Source organism: Amblyraja radiata, chromosome 6 (assembly GCF_010909765.2).
Source record: "Amblyraja radiata isolate CabotCenter1 chromosome 6, sAmbRad1.1.pri, whole genome shotgun sequence".
Taxonomy (NCBI): domain Eukaryota; kingdom Metazoa; phylum Chordata; class Chondrichthyes; order Rajiformes; family Rajidae; genus Amblyraja; species Amblyraja radiata.
This window is the reverse complement of record NC_045961.1, coordinates 86,575,861-86,601,976: the sequence shown is the minus strand read 5'-3', so window position 1 is coordinate 86,601,976 and position 26,116 is coordinate 86,575,861. Positions and strand designations below refer to the sequence as shown.

Genomic DNA, 26,116 nt, shown 5'->3' with positions numbered 1-26,116 from the left:
GAAACTTGAACTTGATGTGGAGAGGTATAGAACAAATGAATGAAAGATATGCAAAAAAGTAATGATGATAAAGGAATCAGGCCATTCTTAGAACAAGCCTGGGTCCTTGGGTCCTTGAAGTCAACTCCACTGTTTCACCTGATCCCATATTCTCTTATTCCACTGACTTAATCCACAGTTCCCGAGAAATTAATATACTTACATAATTCTCTCAGAGAGTGATAGCGGTGTGGAATGAGCTTCCAGTGGAAGTGGTGGAGGCAGGTTCGTTGGTATCATTTAAAAATAAATTGGATAGGCATATGGATGAGAAGGGAATGGAGGGTTATGGTATGAGTGCAGGCAGGTGGGACTAAGGGAAAATAATTGTTCGGTAGGGCCGAGATAGCCTGTTTCCGTGCTGTAATTGTTATATGGTTATATGGTTATAATGAGTATCCTTCAACCACAGAGATAAAAGTAGAAGTTGGAGGGAATAGTTGGCAGGTCAGGGACCCTTTGTGTAGAGAGAAGTTAATGTTTCAGGTCAACGACTTTTCATTAATTTGATCTAAAGTATCTGTGTTTCTCTCCCTCGAGATGCTGCCAGACATGCAGTGAATTTTTCATCTGCTTTAAGCGTGCTTGGCTTCTGAGATCAAGCATTTCTGAACTAACCTAAAAAAGTAAATGGAATAAATATTACATAGAACTTAGAAAAGTACAGCACACTCACAATTTCTGTGCCAAGCATGATGCCAGGTTAAATTAATCACCATTCCTTGCACACCTATGTGCCTATCCAAAAGTCTCTTAAATGCCACTATTGTATTTCCTTCTGCCACCATCCCTGGAAGAGAAAACAATCCACATTTGTCCAACTTCTCCTTTTAGCTAATATTCTTTAATCCAGGCATCCTTCCAGTAAATACTGTATCTGCTGTTCTAGGTGTGGACTCCTGTATATCGGCAAGACCAAGCGCAGGCTCGGCGATCGTTTCGCTGAACACTTCCGCTCAGTTTGCCCTAACCTATCTGATCTCCCAGTTGCTCATCACTTTAACTCCCCGATTCCCACACTGACCTTTCTGTCCTAGGCTTCCTCCATTGTCAGAATAATGTCCAGCGCAAATTGGCAGAACAGCACCTCATATATTGCTGACTTTGACTTCTCTAACTTCAAGTAGCCCTTGCTTTCCCTCTCTCTCCATCCCCTCCCCCTTCCCAGTTCTCCTACTAGTCTAACCATCTCCGACGTTTTATCTTTGTACAGCCCACTCCCCTGACGTCAGTCTGAAGAAGGGTCTCTACCCGAAACGTCATCCATTCCTTCTCTCCAGAGATGCTGCCTGTCCTGCTGAGTTACTCCAACATTTTGTGTCTATCTTCAATTTAAACCATCATCTGCAGTTCTTTCCTACACATCCTTCTAGTGAACTTCTTTGCACCCTCTCCAAAACCTTCACATTCTTCCAGCAAAGGGGAATCAGAACCGATGTAATACTCTCAATACGGCCCAACGAAAATCCTATAAAACGGCATCAAGACTTCCTAACTCTTATACTGAATGCCCCAACAGATGAAGACAAGCATGCCATAAGCCTTCCTTACCACTCTATCTGAATATATAACTACTTTGAGAGAGCTATGGATTTGGACCCCATGATCTCTCAGTACATCAATGTTGTTGTCAATTACATTGCCCATAGAACATTATCCATGAGCAATTGTGTTAAAGCGCCTGTTATGCTGCATCAAGTAAGAATTTAATCGTTCCGTTGCTGGTACATATGCCAATTAAACACTCTTGATGCTTGACCATGAGCCCAGTTTGTTGCTTGTGCTCCCATCCTTCATCTTACTCTGTTAACACATTCCCTCATCTCCTCTCCCCCATGTGTCTATTTGTTTTTCCCTATCCCTGCACCTTCTGGAAAGAGAAGCTGCTTCTGAATTCCCAATTCCTCATAATGGCAAAGTAGTTTTTCCACAAGCAGAAACATTCTTTCTTCTTGTCCACGCTTTCAAAACTTTAAGGATCTTTATTAAATTTCCTCCCGCAATATGCTCTTAAAATGTAGTCTGTTCCTCCTTCTGTAATATAAATGTTCTATCATTTCCGGTATCATCCAAGTAAATCATTTTGAAGGACACTTAATTCACTAAATGGTTGCTCAGATAATATAAAAGCAATATTGATCAGTGAGAACCTCTGCCAGTATCCAATAACATGATGCAAATCTGCAGGGACTTTTTATAACTAACCATATATTGATTAGAGTTTGCACAATATGCAATTATATCATTGGGTTAGAATCTTTAATTCAGTTTTTTACTCAGACAACCTAAGGGTTGCAACATTACTGTAAATAGGCAGATTTAAGTGGTATTTATTGTTGCTCCACACAGATGTTAAGTCTGTTGACCTTTATCTCAGTAGCAAATAATGAAAAGACGTGCTGGCCAAACACACAAGATCTGTTACTCCATTGCCTTGCTGAGATTTGGCTAGGGGTTAATGAGACTTTCGTCACAATACTCTGTGCAACTTTAGTCTTTATATCTAATGGACAATTTGTCTTTGGAGTTTGTGCAGTGCAGATTCATTTGATTGGTCTCTAGGGTTGAGGGGCTTGTTTAATGAGGAGAGGTTGATACCTGCTAGAATTTACAATCATTGGGTTATACAGAAGCAGGTCCTTCGGCCCAACTCATTCATGTTGACCAAGTCGCTTAGCTAGTTCCATTTGCCAGCATTTGGCCATATCCCTCTAAACCATTCCTTATCCGTCCACCTGTCCAAATGTTTGAATTCTACCTACCTCTGGCAGTTCATTCTATATATGTGAGAAAAGGTTGCCCCCTCAGGTCACTGGTAAATCTCTTCCCTCTCACTTAAAACCTATACCCTCAAACATAGAAACATAGAAATTAGGTGCAGGAGTAGGCCATTCAGCCCTTCGAGCCTGCACCGCCATTCAATATGATCATGGCTGATCATCCAACTCAGTATCCTGTACCTGCCTTCTCTCCATACCCCCTGATCCTTTTAGCCACAAGGGCCACATCTAACTCCCTCTTAAATATAGCCAGTGAACTGGCCTCAACTACCTTCTGTGACAGAGAATTCCAGAGATTCACCACTCTCTGTGTGAAAAATGTTTTTCTCATCTCGGTCCTAAAAGATTTCCCCCTTATCATTAAACTGTGACCCCTTGTTCTGGACTTCCACAACATCGGGAATAATCTTCCTGCATCTAGCCTGTCCAACCGCTAAAGAATTTTGTAAGTTTCTATAGGATCCCCCCTCAATCTTCTCAAGTTTTAGTCTCTCCTATCCTGGAAAATAAGACTGTGGCCATTCATTTTATTTATGTTCCTCGTGATTTTTATATACCTCTTTAACGTTGCCCCTCAACCTTCTTTGCTCCAGGAAAATCAATCCCAGACTATTCATTCCATCCTTACAACTCACCCTCCACCTCTGGGCTTGTGAATCTTTTCTGCATCCTCTCGAGCTTAATGACATCCTCCCTATAGCTAGACGATTGGAACTGCACAGAATAATTCAAGTTTGGTCTCACCAACATATTGTATGGATATAATATAATATGCTTTGACCATGTCGGAAGATTGAGAGGTCATGTCACTAAGATTTGCCCTGTTGGAAGATTTCCAGTACCAATAGTAAGTTGATGAGAGTGAGATATGGGAGGGTGGTTTAGGAGCAGGTTTCTAATTCTGCCATTTACACTGGGCTTCTGTCTACTCCCAACACACAGGTTTTCAATACCACCATGTGCTCCTTCTTTATTTTGAATGGTCATAGGCCAGGGATTCTGAGGAGTCCATGAAAATGTTACAATTTTTTTCAAGGAATATCTCCTCCACGTTGATGGAAGTAAAAGCTTTGGTGAGGTTAAAAACAGTCATGCACCATGGCTGGTGCTAATCACTGCATTTCCTTTAGAGGTGTTGCATGCTCACTGTGCTTCTAGATGGATAGAGTCCATCCACACAGTATATGCAGTTGATCTGAAGACCCAGGCACTTTGTAGGCTGACACCAATGAGCAAAGGTTGCCCTGTTGGAAGTGCAGTCCATTGAATGAGATGTTAAATTGTGTTTCCATGTTTGAAATTCAGAAGAGCAATATCTTGGGCTAACGTTCATCTATTAAACATAATTTAAAAACAAGGAACTGCAGATACTGGTTTACGCAAAAGGACACAAAGTGTTGCAGTAACTTAGAGGATCAGTCAGCATCTCTTCATATATGGATAGGTGACGTTTCAGGTTGAGACCAAAAAATACTATTTGATCGCTGTGACATTGCTGTTTGCAGGATCTTGGCAGCATAATTGAAATTATAACTATGTGTACATTTGTAAAATATTCTGGAATGTCTCAAGGATGTGCTTTTCTGAAAGGAATCTGTTTTTATTATGTTGCGGCTGTAAAACATCTTCAATGATGGCAACAACACTGCCTCTCTATGCTTATTCAAACACTGCTGTTATATAATTGTCCTGTGCTACCTTACTGAGTAGGTGGATTTAATCTATGTCACAGCACATGTTTGGTCACCAGCCTTACAATGTTTCCCAACAGTGTAACTGGGACCAGCGCACTATATCTCAGTTTTTATTTCAGACTTGCACACTCTGCAATATTTTGCTTCCAATCACGATTTTTGTTTCTCTGCTTCTGGTTTGGTCAAGTGATTCACCCACAGGCAAACAGCACACATAATCCAATCGTTGTCAATTAATTAATTCCACAATAAGCCAGGCCTTGTGAAATCTGCTAATCAATGTAGAGTAAATAGTTGGATGCAGCGCAGGTCATATAAGTACATTTTTATTTACAATGGATAAATAAAAAAGCACTATTTTATCTGTTAAAAATAGTGCAATTGCAAATCCGACTTGTGCAGAGAGTCTTCCTGGCTGACGCCACATAGCCACATAGTTATTCCTCTTTCTTATTTTATAGAGAGGTCTATAAAATTGTGAGGGTATAGATAGAGTGAATGAATTATTTTTTCCCCTTGGGTAAGGGAATCAAAATCAAGATGCCATGTGTTTAAGGTGAGAGATGAAATATAAACCTGAGGGGCAACGTTTTCATTCAGAGGATGGTGAGTATATGGAATGAACTGCCAGAGGTGGTAGTTGAGGCAGGTACTATAACTACACTTAAAAGACACTTGGGTAGGTACATGGATAGGAAAGGCTTAAAGGGAAATGGGTCAAACGTAGGCAAATGGAACTAGTTTGGATGGTTGGCTGGTTGAGAGGTCTGTTTCCTTGCTATACAACTCTATGACTATTATCAGTTGTTTCCCTTATAAAATTCTATGTCAACCATCCAGGTACCTGCTGCATCTGGAACAAAGGCTCACTGGATTGTCTAGGTTACATTACAGACCAACTGCTGGAGATTGTTTAAGAAGGGACTGCAGATGCTGGAAATCGAAGGTACACAAAAATGCTGGATAAACTCAGCGGGTGCAGCAGCATTTATGGAGCGAAGGAAATAGGCAACGTTTCGGGCCGAAACCCTTCCTCAGACTGAAGGAGATTGCTGGAGATTGGCAGGTAATTGGGATGGGGGAAGAGCTAGGGAACTGATGGGGAAAGGAAGGGAGAGGGAGGAGGTCTGAGTGGGAAGAGGGAGATGAGGATGGAGAGAGGATCACCATTAAATCTGCCTGTCTTCTGCAAGTTTATTCCCCTGCCCAGCTGCCCCAAGCATTGGCCTAGACAGTCAGCATTGGTGGTCCTACGCCCCGCCCTGAGTCTGCCTACTGCTGAGGTAATGTTGTTCACGTGCGGTGTGTGTGCGAGATTTTGCCCAGGGCCAGAACGGGGGGGAGAACTATCTGTGCTTGTGCCCACAAATGTATAAGCATTAATGTCCATACACCAGTAGAATGGAATGAGGGCACTCCGTGGTACTTGTATTGGTATTGGTTCATTATTATCACGTGTATGTTTTGCATACAATCTGGGCAAATCACAACATACATGAGTACATCAGGGAAAGCAAAAATAGAAGGGAAACAGAGTGCAGATTATAGTGTTACAGCTAGAGGGAAACTACAGGTAAAATCAATGGAAGGTCCCAATGAGGGAGATTATGAGATTGGGAATGCATCCTCAGCATATGAGAGGTCTGTTCAAGAGTCTGATCATAGCGTGGCCGTGGAAGTTGTTATTTCCACCAAAGCAGGTGCCTGCCCACTTCCTAGAACAACTAATGCCGCCCCAGAACCTGTGGAAATAAATCAACCTCAATCTCCAGAGACAGTTTAATAATAAGAGGATACCCCAAGGCTGTGGTGTCATCGATAACTTGGTGCAATCTGGAGATGCTCCTGTTCCCCATCCACCTCTGGCTTTCAAATTGCCACAACCTTTCAGTTAGCTGCAAATAAAATGACATCAGTTATTGCAAAATAAAAATTGGTTTGATAAGGAAGTGCTTTCTCACTTTACAATGGGCACAAGTGCCCTGTTTAGGTTCTGTGGTGTTTCCACATCTACTTGCAGCGCTTTCCTGTGTAAAACAGGCAGGGCAAGCTGAGTGGATGATGCGTTGTGTTTAGATGCCAGGCACAGGAATTCTTGGACCATTAACTTAAAACCGACACATTCAGTTTCACATGCCAAGAAATATTTCACATGAAAGACTTAAATAAAACTGGGCACCACATTTTAAGTCAGGAACTCTGAAAGGAGATGCACCAGAAATATTCCAGGAATTAGGAGCTTCGGTTATGCCCGTAGATTGGAGATGTTTTCTTCTCCTGCTCCTTTGGAAAAGTACACCTCCCACCTGTCCCAATCCATGGGCCTATGACCAGTCCAGTGGGGGAGGATTATTCGGGATGGTAGAGAGTACGGAGGAGATTTACTAGAATGTTGCCTGGGTTTCAGCAACTAAGTTACAGAGAAAGGTTGAACAAGTTAGGGCTTTATTCTTTGGAGCGCAGAAGGTTAAGGGGGGGGACTTGATAGAGGTTTTTTAAATGATGAGAGGGATAGACAGAGTTGACGTGGATAAGCTTTTCCCACTGAGAGTAGGGAAGATTCAAACAAGAGGACATGACTTGAGAATTAAGGGACAGAAGTTTAGGGGTAACATGAGGGGGAACATCTTTACTCAGAGAGTGGTGGCTGTGTGGAATGAGCTTCCAGTGAGAGGCAGGTTCGTTTTTATCATTTAAAAATAAATTGGATAGTTATATGGACGGGAAAGGAATTGAGGGTTATGGTCTGAGCGCAGGTATAATGGACTAGGGGAGAATACGTGTTCGGCATGGACTAGAAGGGTCGAGATGGCCTGTTTCCGTGCTGTAATTGTTATATGGTTATATGGTGCAGAGGAGAGTTCCTTAGTTGTGCTCCACCACCTTCACTAGCCGCTGCAATCAACACAATTAATTGTTTTCTGTATATGCTCGAAACGATTTTACTTGTTCAAGTTTTGGTTTGCCAAGGGTCTTGGGAGCACCCTCAGAGGAGCTTGGAATGAACTTTATTGCTGAGTCTAGAGGTGCATCCAGGTCAGAGTGGGATTAGATAGAAAGGGAGATAATGGTGATGACGGAATTTGTTAGAGGGGATACTGTTTTCTAACCGCAGGCAAGTCAGTCAGTGGAGCAGACAACCTCAAATTGAGTGTCAGCAGCAGCAGAGAGAGCGGGGATGTTCTTAGGCAGTGATTTCCTGTGCTCTGGAATATCCCTTCCTGATTCAATGGGAATTGGAGAAAAACTGAAAATATTTGCAGGAGCGAAACTGACTGGGGACTCTCAGGGTCGGCAGAGGCTGGATGGGCTGAATGGTCACCCGTTGGGCTATGAGACTGCATTCCCACAAATCTCAGTCTGCCGGGTGAGAGCAGCGGTAACTTCTGATTAGTAATTCTTCATTAGTAAGGGGATTACGAGTAGAAGACAGGAGAATGGGGTTGAGAGGGAAAGATAGACCAGCCATGACCAAGGGAGGTGCTTGTACATCAGTCACTGAAAGTAAGCATGCAGGTACAGCAGGCAGTGAAGAAAGCTAATGGCATGTTGGCCTTCATTGCGAGAGGATTTGAGTTTAGGAGCAAGGACGTCCTACTGCACTTGTACAGGGCCTTGGTGAGACCGCACCTGGAGTATTGTGTGCCATTTTGCTCTCCTAATTTGACAAAGTACATTCTTGCTATTGAGGGAGTGCAGCGTAGGTTTATCAGGTTAATTCCCGGGATGGCGGGACTGATATATGATGAAAGAATGGGTCGACTGGGCTTGTATTCATTGGAATTTAGAAGGATGAGAGGAGATCTTATAGAAACATATAAAATTCTTAAATGATTGGACAGGCTAGATGCAGGAAAAATGTTTCCGATGTTGGGGAAGTCCAGAACCAGGGGTCACAGTTTAAGAAAATAAGGGGTAGGCCATTTAGGACTGAGAAGAGGATTTTTTTTTTCACCCAGAGAGTTGTGAATGTGTGGAATTCTCTGCCACAGCTGGCAGTGGAGGCCCATTCACTTGGATGTTTTCAAGAGTTAGATTTAGCTCTTAGGGCTAAAGGAATCAAGGGATATGAGGAAAAGGCAGGAATGGGGTACTGATTTTAGATGATCAACCATGATCATATTGAATGGTAGTGCTGGCTCAAAGGGCCAAATGGCCTCCTCCTGCAACTATTTTTCTGTTTCTATGGTGGAGAAGACGATGGGCCGAATGGCCTAATTCTGCTCCTATCATTTATGAACAATATCCATACACCAATATAACATTTCCAGTTGATTGTAACCATTTGGATGAAGCCCAACCAGTAAAACATATGAAAACATATGATTGGTGATGGAGAAACGTTTCTCCCTGAGTTTCCCAGGAGAATGTGCCAGCTGAAGTTATTGATGAATGGCAGGTGGGGTATGGGCACCACCGGGACATCCAAATTTATCACTCAACAGCACTTTCAGGAGATGGCAGTGAGGAGGGACAATTGAAAGCATCCCCAACATCAAAAGCACCATCATGAGGTGACCTCAATATGGTGGCATCTATCATAATGGATCCCCCCCCCCCCATCCAGGGCATGGCCTCCTTTCACTGTCACCATCGGGCAGAAGGTAAATAAATTTAAAGTCCTACACCTCTATGTTCGGGAACAGCTATTTTCCAACAACTATCCGGTCCTTGAATAGAACTGCACAACCCTAATGCTACCTCAACAACAGGACACCATAGACCACCTCATACACTACCATGGATTGTATTTGCTAGAATTTAGAAGATTGAGGGGGGATCTTATAGAAACTTACAAAATTCTTAAGGGGTTGGACAGGCTAGATGCAGGAAGATTGTTCCCAATGTTGGGGAAGTCCAGAACAAGGGGTCACAGTTTAAGGATGGGAGAAATATTTTAGGATCGAGATGAGAAAAACATTTTTTCACACAGAGAGTGGTGAATCTCTGGAATTCTCTGCTACAGAAGGTAGTTGAGGCCAGTTCATTGGCTATATTTAAGAGGGAGTTAGATGTGGCCCTTGTGGCTAAAGGGATCAGGGGGTATGGAGAGAAGGCAGGTACAGGATACTGAGTTGGATGATCAGCCATGATCATATTGAATGGCGGTGCAGGCTCGAAGGGCCGAATGGCCTACTCCTGCACCTAATTTCTATGTTTCTATGGATTGTTATCTAATTGTGTTTTGCAGCCTTGTCTTGCAGAATGTGTGTGTTATTCATGTATCATTTGTGTTTGGGTGTATGTGCGGCGATCCTGCTGCAAGAAAGATTTTTATTACACGTGAAAGTTCATGTGCCTCACCTTATTTGTGCTTATGGCAATAAACTCGATTCAATAACTTTCTAAATCAAAACTTTCCCTCGTCCCAGGTCACAAGGAACTGCAGTTACTGGAATCTTAAGTACAACACACATACACAATAAAAGTGTCTGGGTTGTCTGAAGAAGGGTGCCGACCCAAAACGACGCCTACCTTCATGTCCTTCAGATATGCTGCATGACCCGATGAGTTTATCCAGCACTTTGTGCTCCGATCCTTATCCCGGTTATGGTGAAGGGGGCACTGGGGAGTTGAGTGTACTGCCCCAGAGAAGTCACATTGGTCTGGAGTTATTCTGGAGCAGAGTCACAAAGTTCCTCTTTGAAGGACGTGGTGAACTAGCAGCTTGACAATGATCTGGCAGTTTAATGTTCTCCGCTACTTATATTAGTTTAACCCACTTTTATTTAAACGAAGGCACGAGGAAATGCAGAAGATGGAATCTGGAGCGAAGGAAACAAACCTCTGGGGGGATCTCAGCGGTTCGGGCAATATCTGTGCGGGGCGGGGAATGGACAGCCGACGTTTCGTTTTGAGGAAATGTTTCGACCCGAAACGTCGTCTGTCCAATCCCCCATTCAGATGCTGCTGGATCCGCTGAGTTCCCCCAGCAGTTTGTAGTTGTTTATTTAAAAATAACTTTAAACGTCCCGCCACCAATGCGCGCTTGGGACCAGCCGTAATCCAGCAGCCGTGCACAGCAGAGAGTTTGGGTACCGCCACCCAGTCCTCCGCTTCGGTCCAGGCCGGCGCTCGGCTCACCGTGAACTCGCATCTCTCCCTTTGAACCACGGAGTTCCCGGAGTTAAACATTTCATACTCAAGTGTGATAAAGTGAAGGATGGAGTGGGACCCGGGTTTGCGGGTTGGCGTTATGTGACAAAATGTGACCGAGAGTGCGACTGGTGCTGATGGGGCAAGGGGGAGGGGATCCTGTCCTGGGAACCTCCTTCCCGCTCCGGTCCCACAGACCCACCGACCCTCCCTTCCCCTCCCCTCCCCTCCCTCCCGTCCTGTCCCGAGGCCCCCCGTTTCGCCTCGTCTAGACTATCCCCGGATACCTGGGTCAGTGGGAGCGGACCGAGCAGTGATTTCTGCCCGTGGAGCGCGGTCGCCTCCAGCAGCTTTGGACCCTCCAGTCTCCAGCCGGCACTGTGGACAGGTGAGCGGGCGAGGCGAGCTGCCAACCGGTGTCTGTCTGGGCTTTGGCTCAGCGCACTCGGCGGCGGACAGGTGCAGCCCAGCGGGCGGCGTGGGACCGGGACCCGAGACTTGGGGTAACCTACCCAATCTCCACCCACCCCATCTTCTCATCTGTCCGCGGGCCGACACTCCTCGGCCCATCGGGCGGTGATGGCAAGCGCCGCCTTCTCTCGGGGGAGAGTATCGCGTCCCTTCAGACGCTGATCGCTCTCTCCCCCCCCCTCCTCTCCCCCCACCCTCCTGCTTCTTCTCTCCCCCCCCCCTCCTCTTCCTCCCCCCCTCCCTCCTCCCCCCCCCCCCCCCTCCCTCCTTCCTCCCCCCCCCTCCCTCCCTCCTTCCTCCCCCCCCTCCCTCCCTCCTTCCTCCCCCCCCTCCCTCCTTCCTCCCCCCCGTCTGCGAACGGACGCAGAGCTGGCGGGAGGCTTCCTCCATCCGGACGCCAGCGTCGGACCAGTGCGGGAACATCACGGCGGGCTCCGCATTCCCGTGAAGGCGCCGCCGCTCGGCGGGGGCAGGGTCCCGGCCGGAATGCAGGTGCCTTGCGGCCCCCGGCTCCGACCACCCTCCCGGTGGGAGAGGCCGATGTAAAACACCCCTTAAACCCCGCACCTCTCCTTCCTCTCTCTCTTCTCCCCCTCGCCCATCCACAGCCCGGGGACGCACACATTTTGGAAGATGGAATCTGCCCACCTCTGCCTTCAACAGTTGTTCTGCGGCTCGGCCGATGCTTCTCTCCCCAGGGATGGACTCTCGCCTCTTGCACAGTTATTTGTTGTGGGGCGGGGGTGTCCTTGTTAACACACCGTCCTCTCTGCCTCCCAGGACACCTTGCGTTGGAGCGGGGAGCCGAGCGCTCGCTGGCTTCCCACTGCCATCTCCATCATCCCCTGCCTCTGCCGACAACTCGGGCAAACAATCACGTGAGATAGTGTGGGAGACCGGAATATAATTTTCTATGCGAAATTTCGTCTGTTTGACCAGGCTCTCGGCTCCGGCTACATTATGCAACCGGAAGGACCTGCTTTCCAGAGTGTCTAAGCTATTGGATTGTCCTCCACCCAAATCAATGTGGATTCTTTGGAATATTTTCAGCAAAGGAACGCATATGCTGCAGTGTCTTTGTGGAAAGAGTTTCAAGCGAAGCAAGAGTCCGGTTGGTGAGCATCTGCCCGCTTCCAGGGGGTATGAGGGAGGGAGAGGGAGAGGGAGGGGGGTTACAAGCACTCACTCTGTGGCACCCCCTTCGCCTCTACCCCCGGCCACACGCGCGGGTGTCTGGCGGCCGCCGTGGGTTTGATTGTTGTGTTTTTGCAAATGCATGTTTAGGAGATGCTGGGTGCAGCTGATGGAACAGTCTTGGGGGGGATGCTGGAAGCTACCTCTGACGTTAGCACTGCGGTGTAGTAGATCACTGGTGTTATCGCTGGCAATCCTTACCCCCCCCCCCCCCCCTCCCTCGGCCGGGGACTCGAAGCCACTCGATCAACGGCAAAGAGTTGAATTCGGGGCCCGACCCGCCCCGCCAGAGAAGCGGCCGCTCCGAACCACGATGTGCGCAGTGTGGCGCAAAAGTGCAGACCCTTTCTCAACCGCCGCAGCCAAGTTGGCCCTACACCTACCCATCCTCCCACCCTTCCCTCCCCCCCACCTTTCCTCATTTTCAAGAAGGAGCAGCCTTGGAAACCGCTTGTGTTGAGGCTGGTTGGGTAGGGTAGGGTAGACTAGGCTTCCACCCACCGGCCGCCGTTCTGGGGGTCGGGAGGGAGGGGGTGCGTTGAGATCCCACCCCGGGGGTCCTCCAGATACACGGTGTCAGCATTGCAGTGCTTGGGGGTCTTTGGAGAGATGCTTCCGGTCCGATTCCAATAAAGTTTAGCAAGTCTCGCAAAGGTCGGGTCAGATTATCATAGATGTATTTCGGAGAGGAGGTGCTTCCTGTTCAACCGCTGCGATCGATAATATCCGCGGGCTACGTGTCGGCCGCTCGGGCCCGGCATTGAAAGTTGCCCCCGTTTCAAGTGGGAACATTGATTGTTGCATGGTTTACACATGGACATATCAAGCCTCGCTTTATTAGTGAGCATTTGTAGCTGTCACTGAGTTAACCATCGAGGCCAATCTGAAGACTGTTCATTCCTTCGTTGACGGTAACGGAGTTAGCGACAGAAAGGATAAGCCTTTGCAATGTCCCTCTGCATTGTTTGCCTGAGTGTGTGGAGGTGCACTAACTTATCTCTTGAAAGAACAGAAACACAAACAAGCATTGCCAATGGCAGTTCTTAATCAGGCTCTTGTTTAATAACATGAAACTTATAACTGACCCGAGGGAGAGGGAGTCGGGATTGCGTGCATGTGTAGTCAGGAAAACAAAATCCCAGTTAATTGCAGGCAGACTCTCCGTGTTGAAGCTCCCCGATTTCCGCAGTTGAATGTATTTGCAGAATCTCCCAGCCTCTCTGCTCAAGGGACCACCGCTTCTCATCCTTTTTTAGATCAAAGCGGGATCTGTCACTGTGTGTGTTGTTTTCTCCGGTTGTACTTCCTCGAAACCTTTGCGTAGTCCCGCCGGCGAGGCGACTCGAGGGGGTCGTGTCCTCAGCACGCCATATTATGCATTAAAACTTCACTTTAGTGTGGGGGCTGTGGAGAGGATGGTCTGAGCGACCGCCGTCTCTGACTCGCCGAGCGCCGGGGCTTTCGGAAGCACCAGGTTTCGGCGACTAAAACACAGACCACAGACACTCTCTCGACCCGCGGGGACCGCGTTACCCGCAGAGCAGATTTGTCGCGACCACCCCGGGCGTTACAGATTTGTTTTGAGTCACGAATTTCCCGATTTCTCTCATCATCCCACTTAAGGCTCGCTTGGCGTTGCGCGTCCGATATGCTACTACCTACCCCCTCCCCCCCAAATGCTCATATTTCCGCCACAAATTAAAGCGTTCTCGTTTTACTAACATGCGAATGATCCGAGCTATTGTTCACAAGCTGAACCTGTCCGCCGCCCCCGCGAACCTCCTGTTGCCCCCCGCCCCCCCCGTCACGGTGCACAACGAGACGTCTGCTTAGAAAAAATATTTTTCTCCTGAAGTCTACATAGCGGCGCATTAACGCGATATAAACCTTCCCCAGAAAGGGAAATTAAACGATTCCAAAAACCAGCCCGGCCGTCCGCGTTCCTTCCCGGTGAATGCAGCAGCGCTCGGCCCCGGTTAGTACTGCATTACATTGATTTATTTAGATCTCTGCAAATAGCTTTCTGTTCATCCCGGATTGCGGCTGTACGTACACCGCACGACCAATGTACGTAGACGCGGGCTTCAGTCGGTTTCTTTGGACGTAATGGTTGGAGTGATATGTGTGTGTGTGTAGCTGTTACCCCCAGGCCCCATATATGGACTGCACGCAGCGTGTTGTACATGTGTGGGGATACATGCGTCTCGACGCCTCTGCTTCCCACTGATCAGCAACCTGCGACAGTATTACGGCACCGATGTTTTCGGGAGCGCTGTGTACTACACGGGGGGAGGGAGGGGTGCAGATGCAGCTGCCGTGTGTGAAGGTGTGCACATTACTGCGTGTGGCGGCTTCATGAGTTGTGCAGTGTGTGCGAATACGCGGGCGCGCACACAAACATACACAACAACACGTACACACACACACACGAGCAAACACACGGCTGCCTCCCTGCGTGTGGTGTCTTGCGTGTAGTAAACACAGCGAGTGTCGCATGCTGTGCTCGTTGCATTTGCGGGCTGTGTGTGTGTATGTATGTATGTATGTGTGTGTGTGGGTGGGTGGGGGGGGGGGTCGCGCCTGCATTCCGCCGCCGTGGTCTGCATCAAAAGCCTCAGCAGTGTCGGGAGCGACAGGCCGGGCGCCCCCGGGGGGGGGCTCCCACTCAACCCCCCGCCCGGGGTCGAGGCTTGCGTTGTGGTCCAAGGCGAACCGAAGTGATGTACAGTAGATGTCGTGGACGGAACAAAACGAATCAATTTCCCAGCCTCTCGTTGTTTTCATGTTGCCTCCACATTAAGACCAACGGTGACCTCACCCCCAGACCCCCCCTTAATGACACCCCGCCTCCTATCATGACCAGACCCCTTCCTACCTCACCCCCTTTCATGGCCACCCCCTTTCATGACTACATACTCTGGCTGTTCAGCTTCAGGTCGATGGACGGCAGGTGACCCTCAGAGCAACACTACTCTGGCGGAGACACCCGGCATTGACTCACCTCGGGGGCCATAACTTATCTCAAGATGGGGAGGAAAGACTCTCCGGGGCACAGGTTCGCGTCCAACACGCTTTGGTCTATATCACCTGAATCCAATATGTGCTGCTCAAGTAGATTCGCATTCTGTCCAACTCACCTTTTATCGCTGCTAAAAGTTAGAAATTCGAGTGTACAACGCACAGAGGCCTCTAGCTGACGGGCTGTGGTGACATTAATGCTGTGCCAGACATTATCGTTCTCCCCTTCCCCCTGTATACCTCCCTATTATCCCCCCCCATTCATTGCGATTCCCGTGTGGAATAAGCGCCGTTTCCCCTCGCTCTCCATGAGTGTACGTTTCCTCACAACTTTTGATTCCCTGGCGACCGCTCCGTGGAGTTTTTGCTCTTCCTTGCGTGGCCCGTCTATCAAAAAGGTTCAATCAATGTAAAATCTAAATCGGATCAACCCACATCCTTAATTCAGCACACAGGAGAAACGGGACAACCTCTTCCCAATAAGCAGAAGATAAGCAGCCTGAAGAAGAGTCCCGTCCGCAACGTCACCCATCCCCTTTCTCCAGAGATGCTGCCTGTCCCGCTATTACTCCAGCACTTTGTGTCTTATCTTCGGTATAAACCAGCATCTGCAGTTCCATCCTAACACAAGCAGAAATTTACATTTATGTTCGGTCCTGTAATATTCTTCATAATCCAGTGACAAACAACCTACTCAGTACTCCCAGGTTCAATGCAAGTTTAGCACAATGTATTTATTTATTTATTTTCAATTTCTTAGGTGCTCGAAATGAAACCGGCGTCTAGTTGGCATGTATCTGCCTTCTCATCAGCCTGGTCACCGGCTGCGTGCTCTGTCCATTGCTATTCTCGCTCTTTGTTGCCCTAACCTATTTGGATTCCTACTTTGCAACTAATCTGTAATCTTCTCATTCTCCCAGGCAAAACCTGTATCAACCTATTCCCTACCAATGCTTTGTCCTGTCCCTATATCTTCCAGCTCAACCCCCCCTTCCCCAAATGAGTGTAACGAAGGGTCACGATCCATGTTCTCCAGAGGTGCTGCCTGACCCGCTGTTACTCCAGCACTCTGTGTCTTTTTATACATGCGCTATCACAACACCTTCGCTAAAAATACAGTTTCCAGGTTTACAAGTTTGTTATGTCTTCATAGTTATAGCAGCATAATTCGGGCATTCGGAACAAAAGTCTACTCGAAAACATGGCTGATCTAAGGGATTCCCTCTCAATCCCTTTCCCCTGCCTTCTCCCCATAACTCCTGACACCCTTACTAATCACTAATGGTCTTGTATTTAGTTGCAGTACATCCTAATGTTGACCATCTCCTATGTCCACATTCTGCCAAGTTTATCTGAAAATGTTAAAGTTATGTTTATGATTTAAATCTTTTTATTTGAATTTCACAGCAATTTGCATACATACAATGATAACAGACAGTGACAGTCAAGGCATAATTGTGCAACAGTATGTAAGCGACCCTCAAAGCCCTTACCCACCTTCAACCCACCCGAATCAGGTCGGAACCAAACGGGGACAAACAACACTCACATACATTCACATCCACACAAATATGGTAAGATAAACGAAACAAAAAGTACTAAAAAAAAAAAAAAAAAAAAAAAAAAAAAAAGGGGGTCACTAATAACAGTAAATAAGTAAGTAATTAAATAAATACGTGTGGGGGGGGGGGGGGGGTTAAGGGGAGAGCAGCTGCAGTAGAGCAGAACAATGGTGGAGAGCACTCCGTCCTCTTCCGAGTCCGGGGACAAGTTGAGAGAGTTAACAAGTTCCAAGAAAGGGTTCCATGTATCTAGGAATGTCTTGGTAGAGCCTTTGAGAGAGAACCTAAGTTTTTCAAGCCTTAAATTGTAAAGCACCTCCTTAATCCAGCGGGTGTGTGTTTATGATTATAAAAGTGAAGTCATTAATATAAATTGTGACCAAAGTAATCCAGACTGAAGTGATTCCATTTTCGGCCATATGTTAGCCTGTATTGTCACCTCTACCACTGCTCTGTCTTGAAGTCAGTTACTCGTGCATTCCATGCCTTCTTACTTGGCTCCACATGTTTCCAATAACTATGTCAATAGATCCTTGGAGATTCCAAATACTGGAATCTTGAGCAAAATACAAAGGATCAGGTAGTATCTGAGGAGGGAATGGACAGCAGACTTTTCTGGCCGAGACCCTTCTTCAGTCTGAAGAGGACATTGGACAGGTAACATTTTCCAAACTGAATTGTTGCCTGGCCAGCTGAGTTTCTCTAGCATTATTTTATGATCGTAGATTGTTTGACCTATCTACTCCAAAGCCATGCAGGTTTACATTAATTGACTTGGTATAAGTGTAAATTGTCTCTAATGTGTGTAGTATAGTGTTAATGTGCGGGGATCGCTGATCGGCACGGGCATGGTGGGCTGAAGGGCCTCTTTCCGCGCTGTATCTCTCAACTAAAATAAAAAAACTACACATTTACCCATGTTTATTTTCTCTTTTTGATCACTAAACAGTTTCTTTTTTCTTCTTTTGTAGGAATTCCATTATTTATTTTGACACAGACCATTCCCTAGACATGTTCTCCCTGCCTGAAATAGTGTTTCTGTCAGATCTCTACCAGTTGCACTTTTTCCTAATGGAGTGTTAACTATTTAACAGTGGCACTGCTACCCTTTAAAATGTGCAGATGCAATCCATCTGGACCAGGGCCTTTATCTTCCCTTTGAATCCCATAATCTGTTCAATAGTTCTTTTACTATTCCAAATGTTACTTTCTGTAACGTCATTTGATGTAGTCTGCACCTTGTAACTCCTGAAGCAGAGTAATATTTCACTTTACTATTGTTTGTGTTTTTTTAAATTTCTTATTAATGTGGATCAATAATTGGCAATACTCCATCTCAATTTTATCCATAATGCCTGAAGAATATTTTTAGTTACCTCTGTTAATTCCACAGTTGTTTTGATAGCCTTTGCTGCCGTTTTCTCGTGTATATATTACTCCTCACCATGTGTACCCCATTCCTTACTCTGATTTTTTCTCTCTCTTTATTCATTCATGGGCTCTCATTTAGTCAGTTGTTGTTTTTCAGTGAATGCTGAACTTTGAACCCCTCTTCAAGTGCTTCCTTTTGTTGCTGCACCTTATCAGTTGCCAATATCTCATTTCCTATTTTACTTTTCACATTTTCTTTCCTCAGCTGCTTTTCATTCTGTTGCCCTGGTCTTTGTCACAAGCTTGTCAATTACTAGCCCAGTGGATGTAATTACTGGTGAAGAGCTACTGGTTGCAGCTGACCAGGAAGACAGCTGGCTCCAGAGATTTAATTGGTGTTGATTTTGTTTTCCAATCTTTCGGAACATGGCTTTCATTCTTGGATGAAGCCAAAACAAAATGCTGGCAACACACATGTGGTCAAGCAAGATCAGGTAAACAAAGTTAATGTTCCAGTTTAGCCTGGTTCTGATAATGGAGGAGGCCTAGGACAGAAAGGTCAGTGTGGGAAGGGGAAGGGGAATTAAAGTGTTTGGCAACTGGGAGATCAGGTTGCCAAACACTTTAATTCTCTTTCCCATTCCCATACTGACCTTTCTGTCCTAGGCCTCCTCCATTGTCAGAATGGGGCTAAATGCAAATTGGACGAACAGCATCTCATATTTCGCCTGGGTAGCTTACAGCCCAGTGGTATGAATATTGATTTCTCTAACTTCAAGTAACCCCTGCATTCCCTCCCTCTCTCCATCCCTCCCCCACCCAAGTTGAACCAGCTTCTCGTTCTCACCTAGCAAACTGCTGACAATGGTCTGTTTCCTTTATCATCGTAACTTTTTTTGCTTATCTTTTCATTCATTAGTTCTATATCTCTCTATATCACCATCTATATCTCTCGTTTCCCTTTCCCCAGACTCTAGTCTGAAGAAGGGTCTCGACCACAAACGTCACCCATTCCTTCACTCCAGTGATGCTGCCTGTCCCGCTGAGTAACTCCAGCATATTGTATCTTCTGTTTAAACCAGCATCTGCAGTTCCTTCCTACAAATAATGGTTCAGTTTGATGACTTTTCATCAGAATCTGATGTAGGGTCATTGGTCTGAAACCTTTTCTCTCCAGAGATGTTGTCTGAACTGCTGAGAATTTCCAGCATTATAATTTTTTAGATAGGATGTCTAACGTGTAGTGTTTTGCTTTTTGGACTTTCCTTTTGTATCATCTGCAGGGGATCTTGTTTAATCTCATGATCTCGTCAACATGCTGAGTAGCTAATTAGATTGGAATGTGCATAAAAATGAGAATATGAGGTACGCAAACGGGAAAGGAAATTCATTAAAAAAATCTGGACTCTTTGACGGAGTGGAAAGAATGATACTGGGAAGGGTCACAGAGATAGTTTAGTAGTAATCATAATAGCACACGATTATTGAAACTCATTAGTTAAATAGACAATAGGTGCAGGAGTAGGCCATTCGGCCCTTCGAGCCAGCACCACCTATTAGCACCATCAGTTAGACTCACTAGTTAAATTCATTCAAAATGGGTTATGAGTAAAAGGATTTGAGCAGGGAGGTTCTACCGCAGTTGTACAGGGTCTTGGTGAGATCACACCTGGAGTATTGTGTACAGTTTTGGTCTCCTAATCTGAGGAAGGACATTCTTGCCATAGAGGGAGTACAGAGAAGGTTCATCAGACTGATTCCTGGGATGTCAGGACTTTCATATGAAGAATGACTGGATAGACTCGGTTTGTACTCGCTAGAATTTAGAAGATTGAGGGGGATCTTATAGAAACTTACAAAATTCTTAAGGGGTTGGACAGGCTAGATGCAGGAAGATTGTTCCCAATGTTGGGGAAGTCCAGAACAAGTGGTCACAGTTTAAGGATAAGGGGGAAATCTTTTAGGACCGAGATGAGAAAAAAAATTTTCACACAGAGAGTGGAGAATCTCTGGAATTCTCTGCCACAGAATGTAGTTGAGGCCAGTTCATTTGGCTATATTTAAGAGGGAGTTAGATGTGGCCCATGTGGCTAAAGGGATCAGGGGGTATGGAGAGAGGGCAGGTACAGGATACTGAGTTGGATGATCAGCCATGATCATATTGAATGGCGGTGCAGGCTCGAAGGGCCGAATGGCCTACTCCTGCACCTATTTTCTATAGTTCTATGTTTCTATGATGTTCAAAGGCCTTTGCTGCATTAAGAGTGCCTAAAAAGCTCCTCACATGTTTGTGTTACATTTTTATTGTGGTTGTGTGTTCTTTATTATTGTATCGCTGCTGACAACCCAAATTCCACCAGCCTGGCTGCGTGGTCATTAAAATACAATACAATACAATACATTGAGTTATTGAACATTTTAATTTTATTGGTGAATATTGGATTTTGCATGGTGTAGGCCTTTACAAGTGGCCTCTTGTCAATTTCCATATCTGGCATTGCATGTACAGATGCCATATGTTGCCATGAATTTCACACCGTGATAACAGCAAGCATTCAGAGTTTTGTGGTGGATGCAGATTTACATCCTCATCTTTAATCCAATTATATTATCGTTACTTGATTTAGTTTGATTTAGAGATGCAGCATTGAAACAGGCCCTTTGGCCCACTGTGTTCACGCCAACCACCCTTCACACCAGTTCTATGTTATCACACTTTCACAGCCATTCCCTACACTTTAGGGGAAATTCACAGAGGCTAACTAACCTAAAGACCCCTCATGTCGCTGGGATATAGGAAGAAACTGGAGCACCTAGAGGAAACCTACGGAGTCATAAGGAGAATGTGCATACTCCACCCAGACAGCAGCGAGGTCAGGATCGAACCCGGGTCTTTTGTGCTGTGAGACACCAACTCTATTTACTGGTTACTATTGGTTAGCTGTTCCTCTCATTTACTGTTTCAGGATGCTCTGCCCTATTTCCCCATTGCGAGATTCAGTAGCAGGTCTTTTGGAATACTTTTTTTCTTGTGTTGCTTGCATACTGTTCTGGATTAAAAATAAGCCCAATGTATATTGTTGATCCTTATTCCCTTATCTCCTTATCCCCTTCAAGAACAGCTACTTTCCTTCAACTGTCAGCTTCTTGCACTGAACCATTCCACCAACAACTAGAGATCAGTCCTGAGCAAATGTTTACAGCATTGGAGACCCTCGGAATATCTTTATCTATATTTACGTTATTGGCTTGATCATGTATTTGTACACAGTGGATGGCTCGATTGTAATCATGTATTGTCTTTCTGCTGACTGGTTAGAACACAACAAAAGCTTTTCACTGTACTTTGGTACAGGAATGAGTTGGTTAGCTTTGCTGAGCTTTTGACAGCACTGGGCCTGTACTCGCTGGAGTTTAGAAGAATGAAGGGGGACCTCATTGAAACACAGAATAATGAAAGGTATAGTGAGTGAATGCGGAAAGGATGTTTCGACTGGTGGGAGAGTTTAAGACCTGTGGTCATAACCTTAGAATGAAAGCATGCTCTTTTAGAAAAGAAGTGAGGAAGAACTTCTTTAGTCAGAGGGTAGTTAATCTGTGGAACTCATTGTCACAGAGAGTTGTGGAGGCCAAGCCAGTGCATATTTTTAAGGCAGAGATAGATAACTTCTTGTTTAGAATGGGTGTCAAGGGTAATGGGGAGAAGGCAGGAAAATGGGATTCGGAGGCAGAGATCAGCTATGATTGAATGGTGGAGTAAATTTGATGGGCCGAATGGCCTAATTCTAGTCCTATAATTTGTGAACTTGGTACATGTGGCAATAAACTAAACTGACTAGTTAACTAACTAACTAATCGTACCTTGGCAATGGAACCCCAAGGGCCACCTTTTGCACTACCTTGGGCTTGTTTACTAATTGAGTATTTTACACCAATGTCTTGTGTTTTTAATACACTTTTTTCTTCTCACTGTCTTGTAGAATTTATTTGTAACTTATGAATAATTATTTGCTTGTTTTTATGTAATTTGTTTTTGTACTTTGTCTTGGTCTCTGTTCCTGTGATGCTGCTTCAGGCAAGATTTTCATGGATAGTTATATGGACAGGAAAGGAATGGAGGGGTATGGTCTGAGCGCAGGTATATGGGACTAGGGGAGAATACGTGTTCGGCACGGACTAGGAGGGTCGAGATGGCCTGTTTCCGTGCTGTAATTGTTATATGGTTATATGGTATTTTCATTATACGTGTACCTCACTGTAGCTGTGAATTTGACAATAAAGTTGAGTTTACTTGCCTTAACTACCTTGATAGGACATTATTATTTATTTATTTACTTATTTATTTATTTATTTATTTTAAAATTTTATTAGAAGCAATGTACATACATCTTAATCATGATATGCAACATAATACATTTCTTTCTTTTTTTAAACTTTAACCAGTAATAGAAAAAGAGAAAAGAGAAAGAAGAGAAAAATGAGGATAGTAGAGAAGTGTAGTCCGCAGTAGTTGGCGTTAAATGAATGATGATGGTTAAGTAGACTAAGTGCTTGAAATTGTGGAGGGGGGGGGAGGGGGGAAGAAAAAAAAAAAAGGCCCCAAAGAGAAGAGGGCCTTAAGAAAAGAAAGGAAATAAGTAAAGATCCAAAGAAAGTAGAGCTAAACAAAAAAGAAAGGGAATGTGCCTAATTCATAACGATTCACACCCATCACCTAGTTCTAAAACAATTACTTTCCAGGGTTGTGTTGCACCATATTACACTTGTAACAAATCAATGAAAGGTGACCATATTCTTAAGAATTGTTCTTGTTTTCCTGCTAGAATGAGCCTCATTGCCTCGAGATGTAATATTTCCGACATATTTGTGATCCACATTTTGTACGTTGGGATAGGAGTGTTTTTCCAGAATTTAAATATCCCTCAATTTTTTTTAAATTTTTTTTTTCTTGTTCTTTTTCTTAATTTGTATTCATATTTATTCCTTTACCTTTCTTCCACTGTGGAAACCTTTAGATATAGCATGGAAACAGGCCCTTTGTCCCACCGAGTCCATGCCAACCTGTGATCACCTTCTACACTAGGACTATCCTACACACTAGTGACAATTTCCAATTAACATACAAACCTGTGCGTCTTTAAAGTGTGGGAGGAAACCGGAGCACCCGGAGAAAACCCATGCAGTCACACGGAGAACGTATAAACTCCATACATACAGTGTAGTCTGAATCGAACCAGGGTCTCTGGCGCTGACAAGCACCGGCTTTGCCACTGTCTCACTGTGCCCCACCTTCTATTACAGTGGTTGGTCCTTTATTGATCATTCATCTTGATCCACACAGATTCTGCTTCTGACACATGGGTAGCTAATTTAATTTTTATACTGCCTTTGTTACTATATACACCATTCAATCCCCATCCTTTTCACCTTTCTCATTTTCCAGAAGATGTCCTAATTCCTGGACATGATTTTGCTCTGCCTCAATAATTCGTGCCATATCCGATTCTTACAATATATCATTCCCTTCAGTACCTCGTTTTATTACGGACATTGTGTACATTGCAGTACAGACAGTTAACTCATCTGCAATGGTAATACCGTAATACAGTTCCAGTTATTTTTAACCATGTTTTTACCATCTTAGAACTCTACTTTCCAGACATTTTATGTTCTCCTCTAGTTTACATTGCCCTGTGGTCTTTCTTACCTTTTAAACTTTTTAAATGTATTGTAAATCCCGTGCCATTGCTCACCCGTGAAATGTCATATGATTGGATTGCCTTAATATTCAGAAACCCATCAATCTCTGTTTTGAATAAATACAAGGTTTGGATAAGCAGACTAAAATTGCACTGGTCCCAATGCAACGCCTTGACTCAAAAAAGTCAAACAACCCTGTGCCTCCGTAGATTCTGCTTGACCCGCTGATTTCAATGGCAGTTTGTCAGCATTTGCAGTCACTCGTGTCTCCGTGTGCAATGCTATGGTGGAGTAAGTGCAGTGAGACTGAATCCCTTGGCAGGTGGGTTGGAAACCCAATGAGAGATTAAAAATACAATACAATACGGTTTTATTCGTCACATTGCACATAAAGTGCAAGTGAAATGAATTTGCCAGCAGCGGTACAATGATAAAGAACACACAATACACAAGAAAAATTTAACACAAACATCCACCACAGCATTCATCACTGTGGTGGAAGGCACACAATTTGGCCAGTCCGATCAAAGATAACACACATATTCTTTTACATAATAAATAATGGAAGGAAAAACGTTCAGTAGAGTTAGTCCCTGGTGAGATAGGCGTTTACAGTCCGAATGGCCTCTGGGAAGAAACTCCTTCTCAACCTCTCCGTTCTCACCGCATGGCAACGGAGGCGTTTGCCTGACCATAGCAGCTGGAACAGTCCGTTGCAGGGGTGGAAGGGGTCTCTCATGATATTGTTGGCTCTGGAGTTGCACCTCCTGATGTATAGTTCCTGCAGGGGGGCAAGTGAAGTTCCCATAGTGCGTTCGGCCGAACGCACTACTCTCTGCAGACCCTTCTTGTCCTTGGCAGAGCAATTCCCAAACCAGATGGTAATGTTCCCCGACAAGATGCTTTCCACTGCTGCTGCGTAGAAGCACTGGAGGATCCTCGGAGACACTCTGAATTTCCTCAATTGCCTGAGGTGGTAAAGGCGCTGCCTTGCCTTACTCACGAGTGCTGCGGCGTGTGATGCCCATGTCATATTCTCGGAGATGTGGACTCCCAGATATTTAAAACAGTTCACCCTATCCACAGGATCCCCATTTATCCTCAATGGAGTGTACGTCCTCGGATGATGTGCCCTCCTAAAGTCCATGATCAGCTCCAGAGATGCTGCCTAACCTGCTGAGCTATTTACGTCATTTATGCGACAGGCCGGAGGTGACAGACGCGCGACGGTCGCGCGGGTCATCATGCGTCCGCGCAGCCGTCTGGAGCGCGTGACGTCATTTGAAGATGGACACAAAATGCAGGAGTAACTCAGCGGGACTGGCAGCATCTCTGCAGAGAAGGAATGGGTGATGTTTTGGGTCGAGACTCTTCTTTCAGTCTGGAGAAGGGTCTCGACCCAAACCGTCACCCATTGCTTCTCTCCAGAGATGCTGCCGGTCCCGCTGAGTTACTCCAGCATTTTGTGTCTATCTCCAATCGTCTTGGCCCCGCTCTGGGAGTAGGAGTGGGGGCGGCTCCGGATCCGCATCGGCCGTGAGCCCCAGGCCGAGCTCGGCGATCGTTTGCCTGCTTCTGCTGCTGTTGGAGGTGAGACGTTGCGCCGCGCCAGGGTCTTGGGCCTGTCCCACTTTGGCCGTCAGTTACACGACAGGCCGGTGGCGCGCGAACTTTTCGTTCAGGACGAAGTCCACACTCCTCCACACCACTCCACACTCCTCCACACCACTCCATGTGCCCGTCCCGCGCTACCCACATGCCACCCACGCGCTAGCCACACGCTAGCAGGTCGCGTAAATGGCGCGCGAATGACAGCCAAGTGGGATAGGCCCTTTACTGCAAGTCTACGGGTTTGGAGAGACCACACCTGGAGTATTATGTACCATTGTGGTCTCCTTATTTACATCTAACATTCATTCAAAACAGAGATGGATGTATTTCTGGATGTTCAGTAGTGGAGAGATATTTGCCAAAAAGGTGCATTAAAAAGATAGATAATTTATGATCTTAATGAATGGTAGGACAGGCTTGAAGGGCCGAATGGCCTACTCCTGTTTCTTTTGTTTCTTCTTTCATAAATTGCAAGCTGGAGAATAACGAGGGCATATCAGACTTAGACATCAAAAACAATCCAGAAATAATGATGGAATTAGAATTTTTCTTCTTTGTCAGAAGTTTTGACCTTAGTCCA

At 45.5% G+C, this 26,116-nt stretch overlaps 1 protein-coding gene and 1 long non-coding RNA gene across 2 annotated transcripts in view; one reads left to right on the top strand and one right to left on the bottom strand.

Moving 5' to 3' along the window:
• Positions 1 to 443: 443 nt before the first annotated feature.
• LOC116974534 lies at positions 444 to 11,833 on the bottom strand. Its single transcript, XR_004412380.1, has 3 exons — positions 11,729 to 11,833; positions 6,475 to 6,540; positions 444 to 657 (listed from the first exon to the last, which is right to left on the bottom strand). It is a non-coding gene; the product is annotated as an uncharacterized LOC116974534 (long non-coding RNA).
• A 67-nt stretch (positions 11,834 to 11,900) lies between these two features.
• fgf14 (fibroblast growth factor 14) overlaps positions 11,901 to 26,116 on the top strand; it is a 469,680-nt gene continuing 455,464 nt past the window's right edge. The window contains exon 1 of the mRNA XM_033023106.1: positions 11,901 to 12,195. Coding sequence (XP_032878997.1) covers positions 11,994 to 12,195 — 202 coding nt within the window. The 5' untranslated portion in view covers positions 11,901 to 11,993. The remainder of the gene's footprint in view (positions 12,196 to 26,116) is intronic.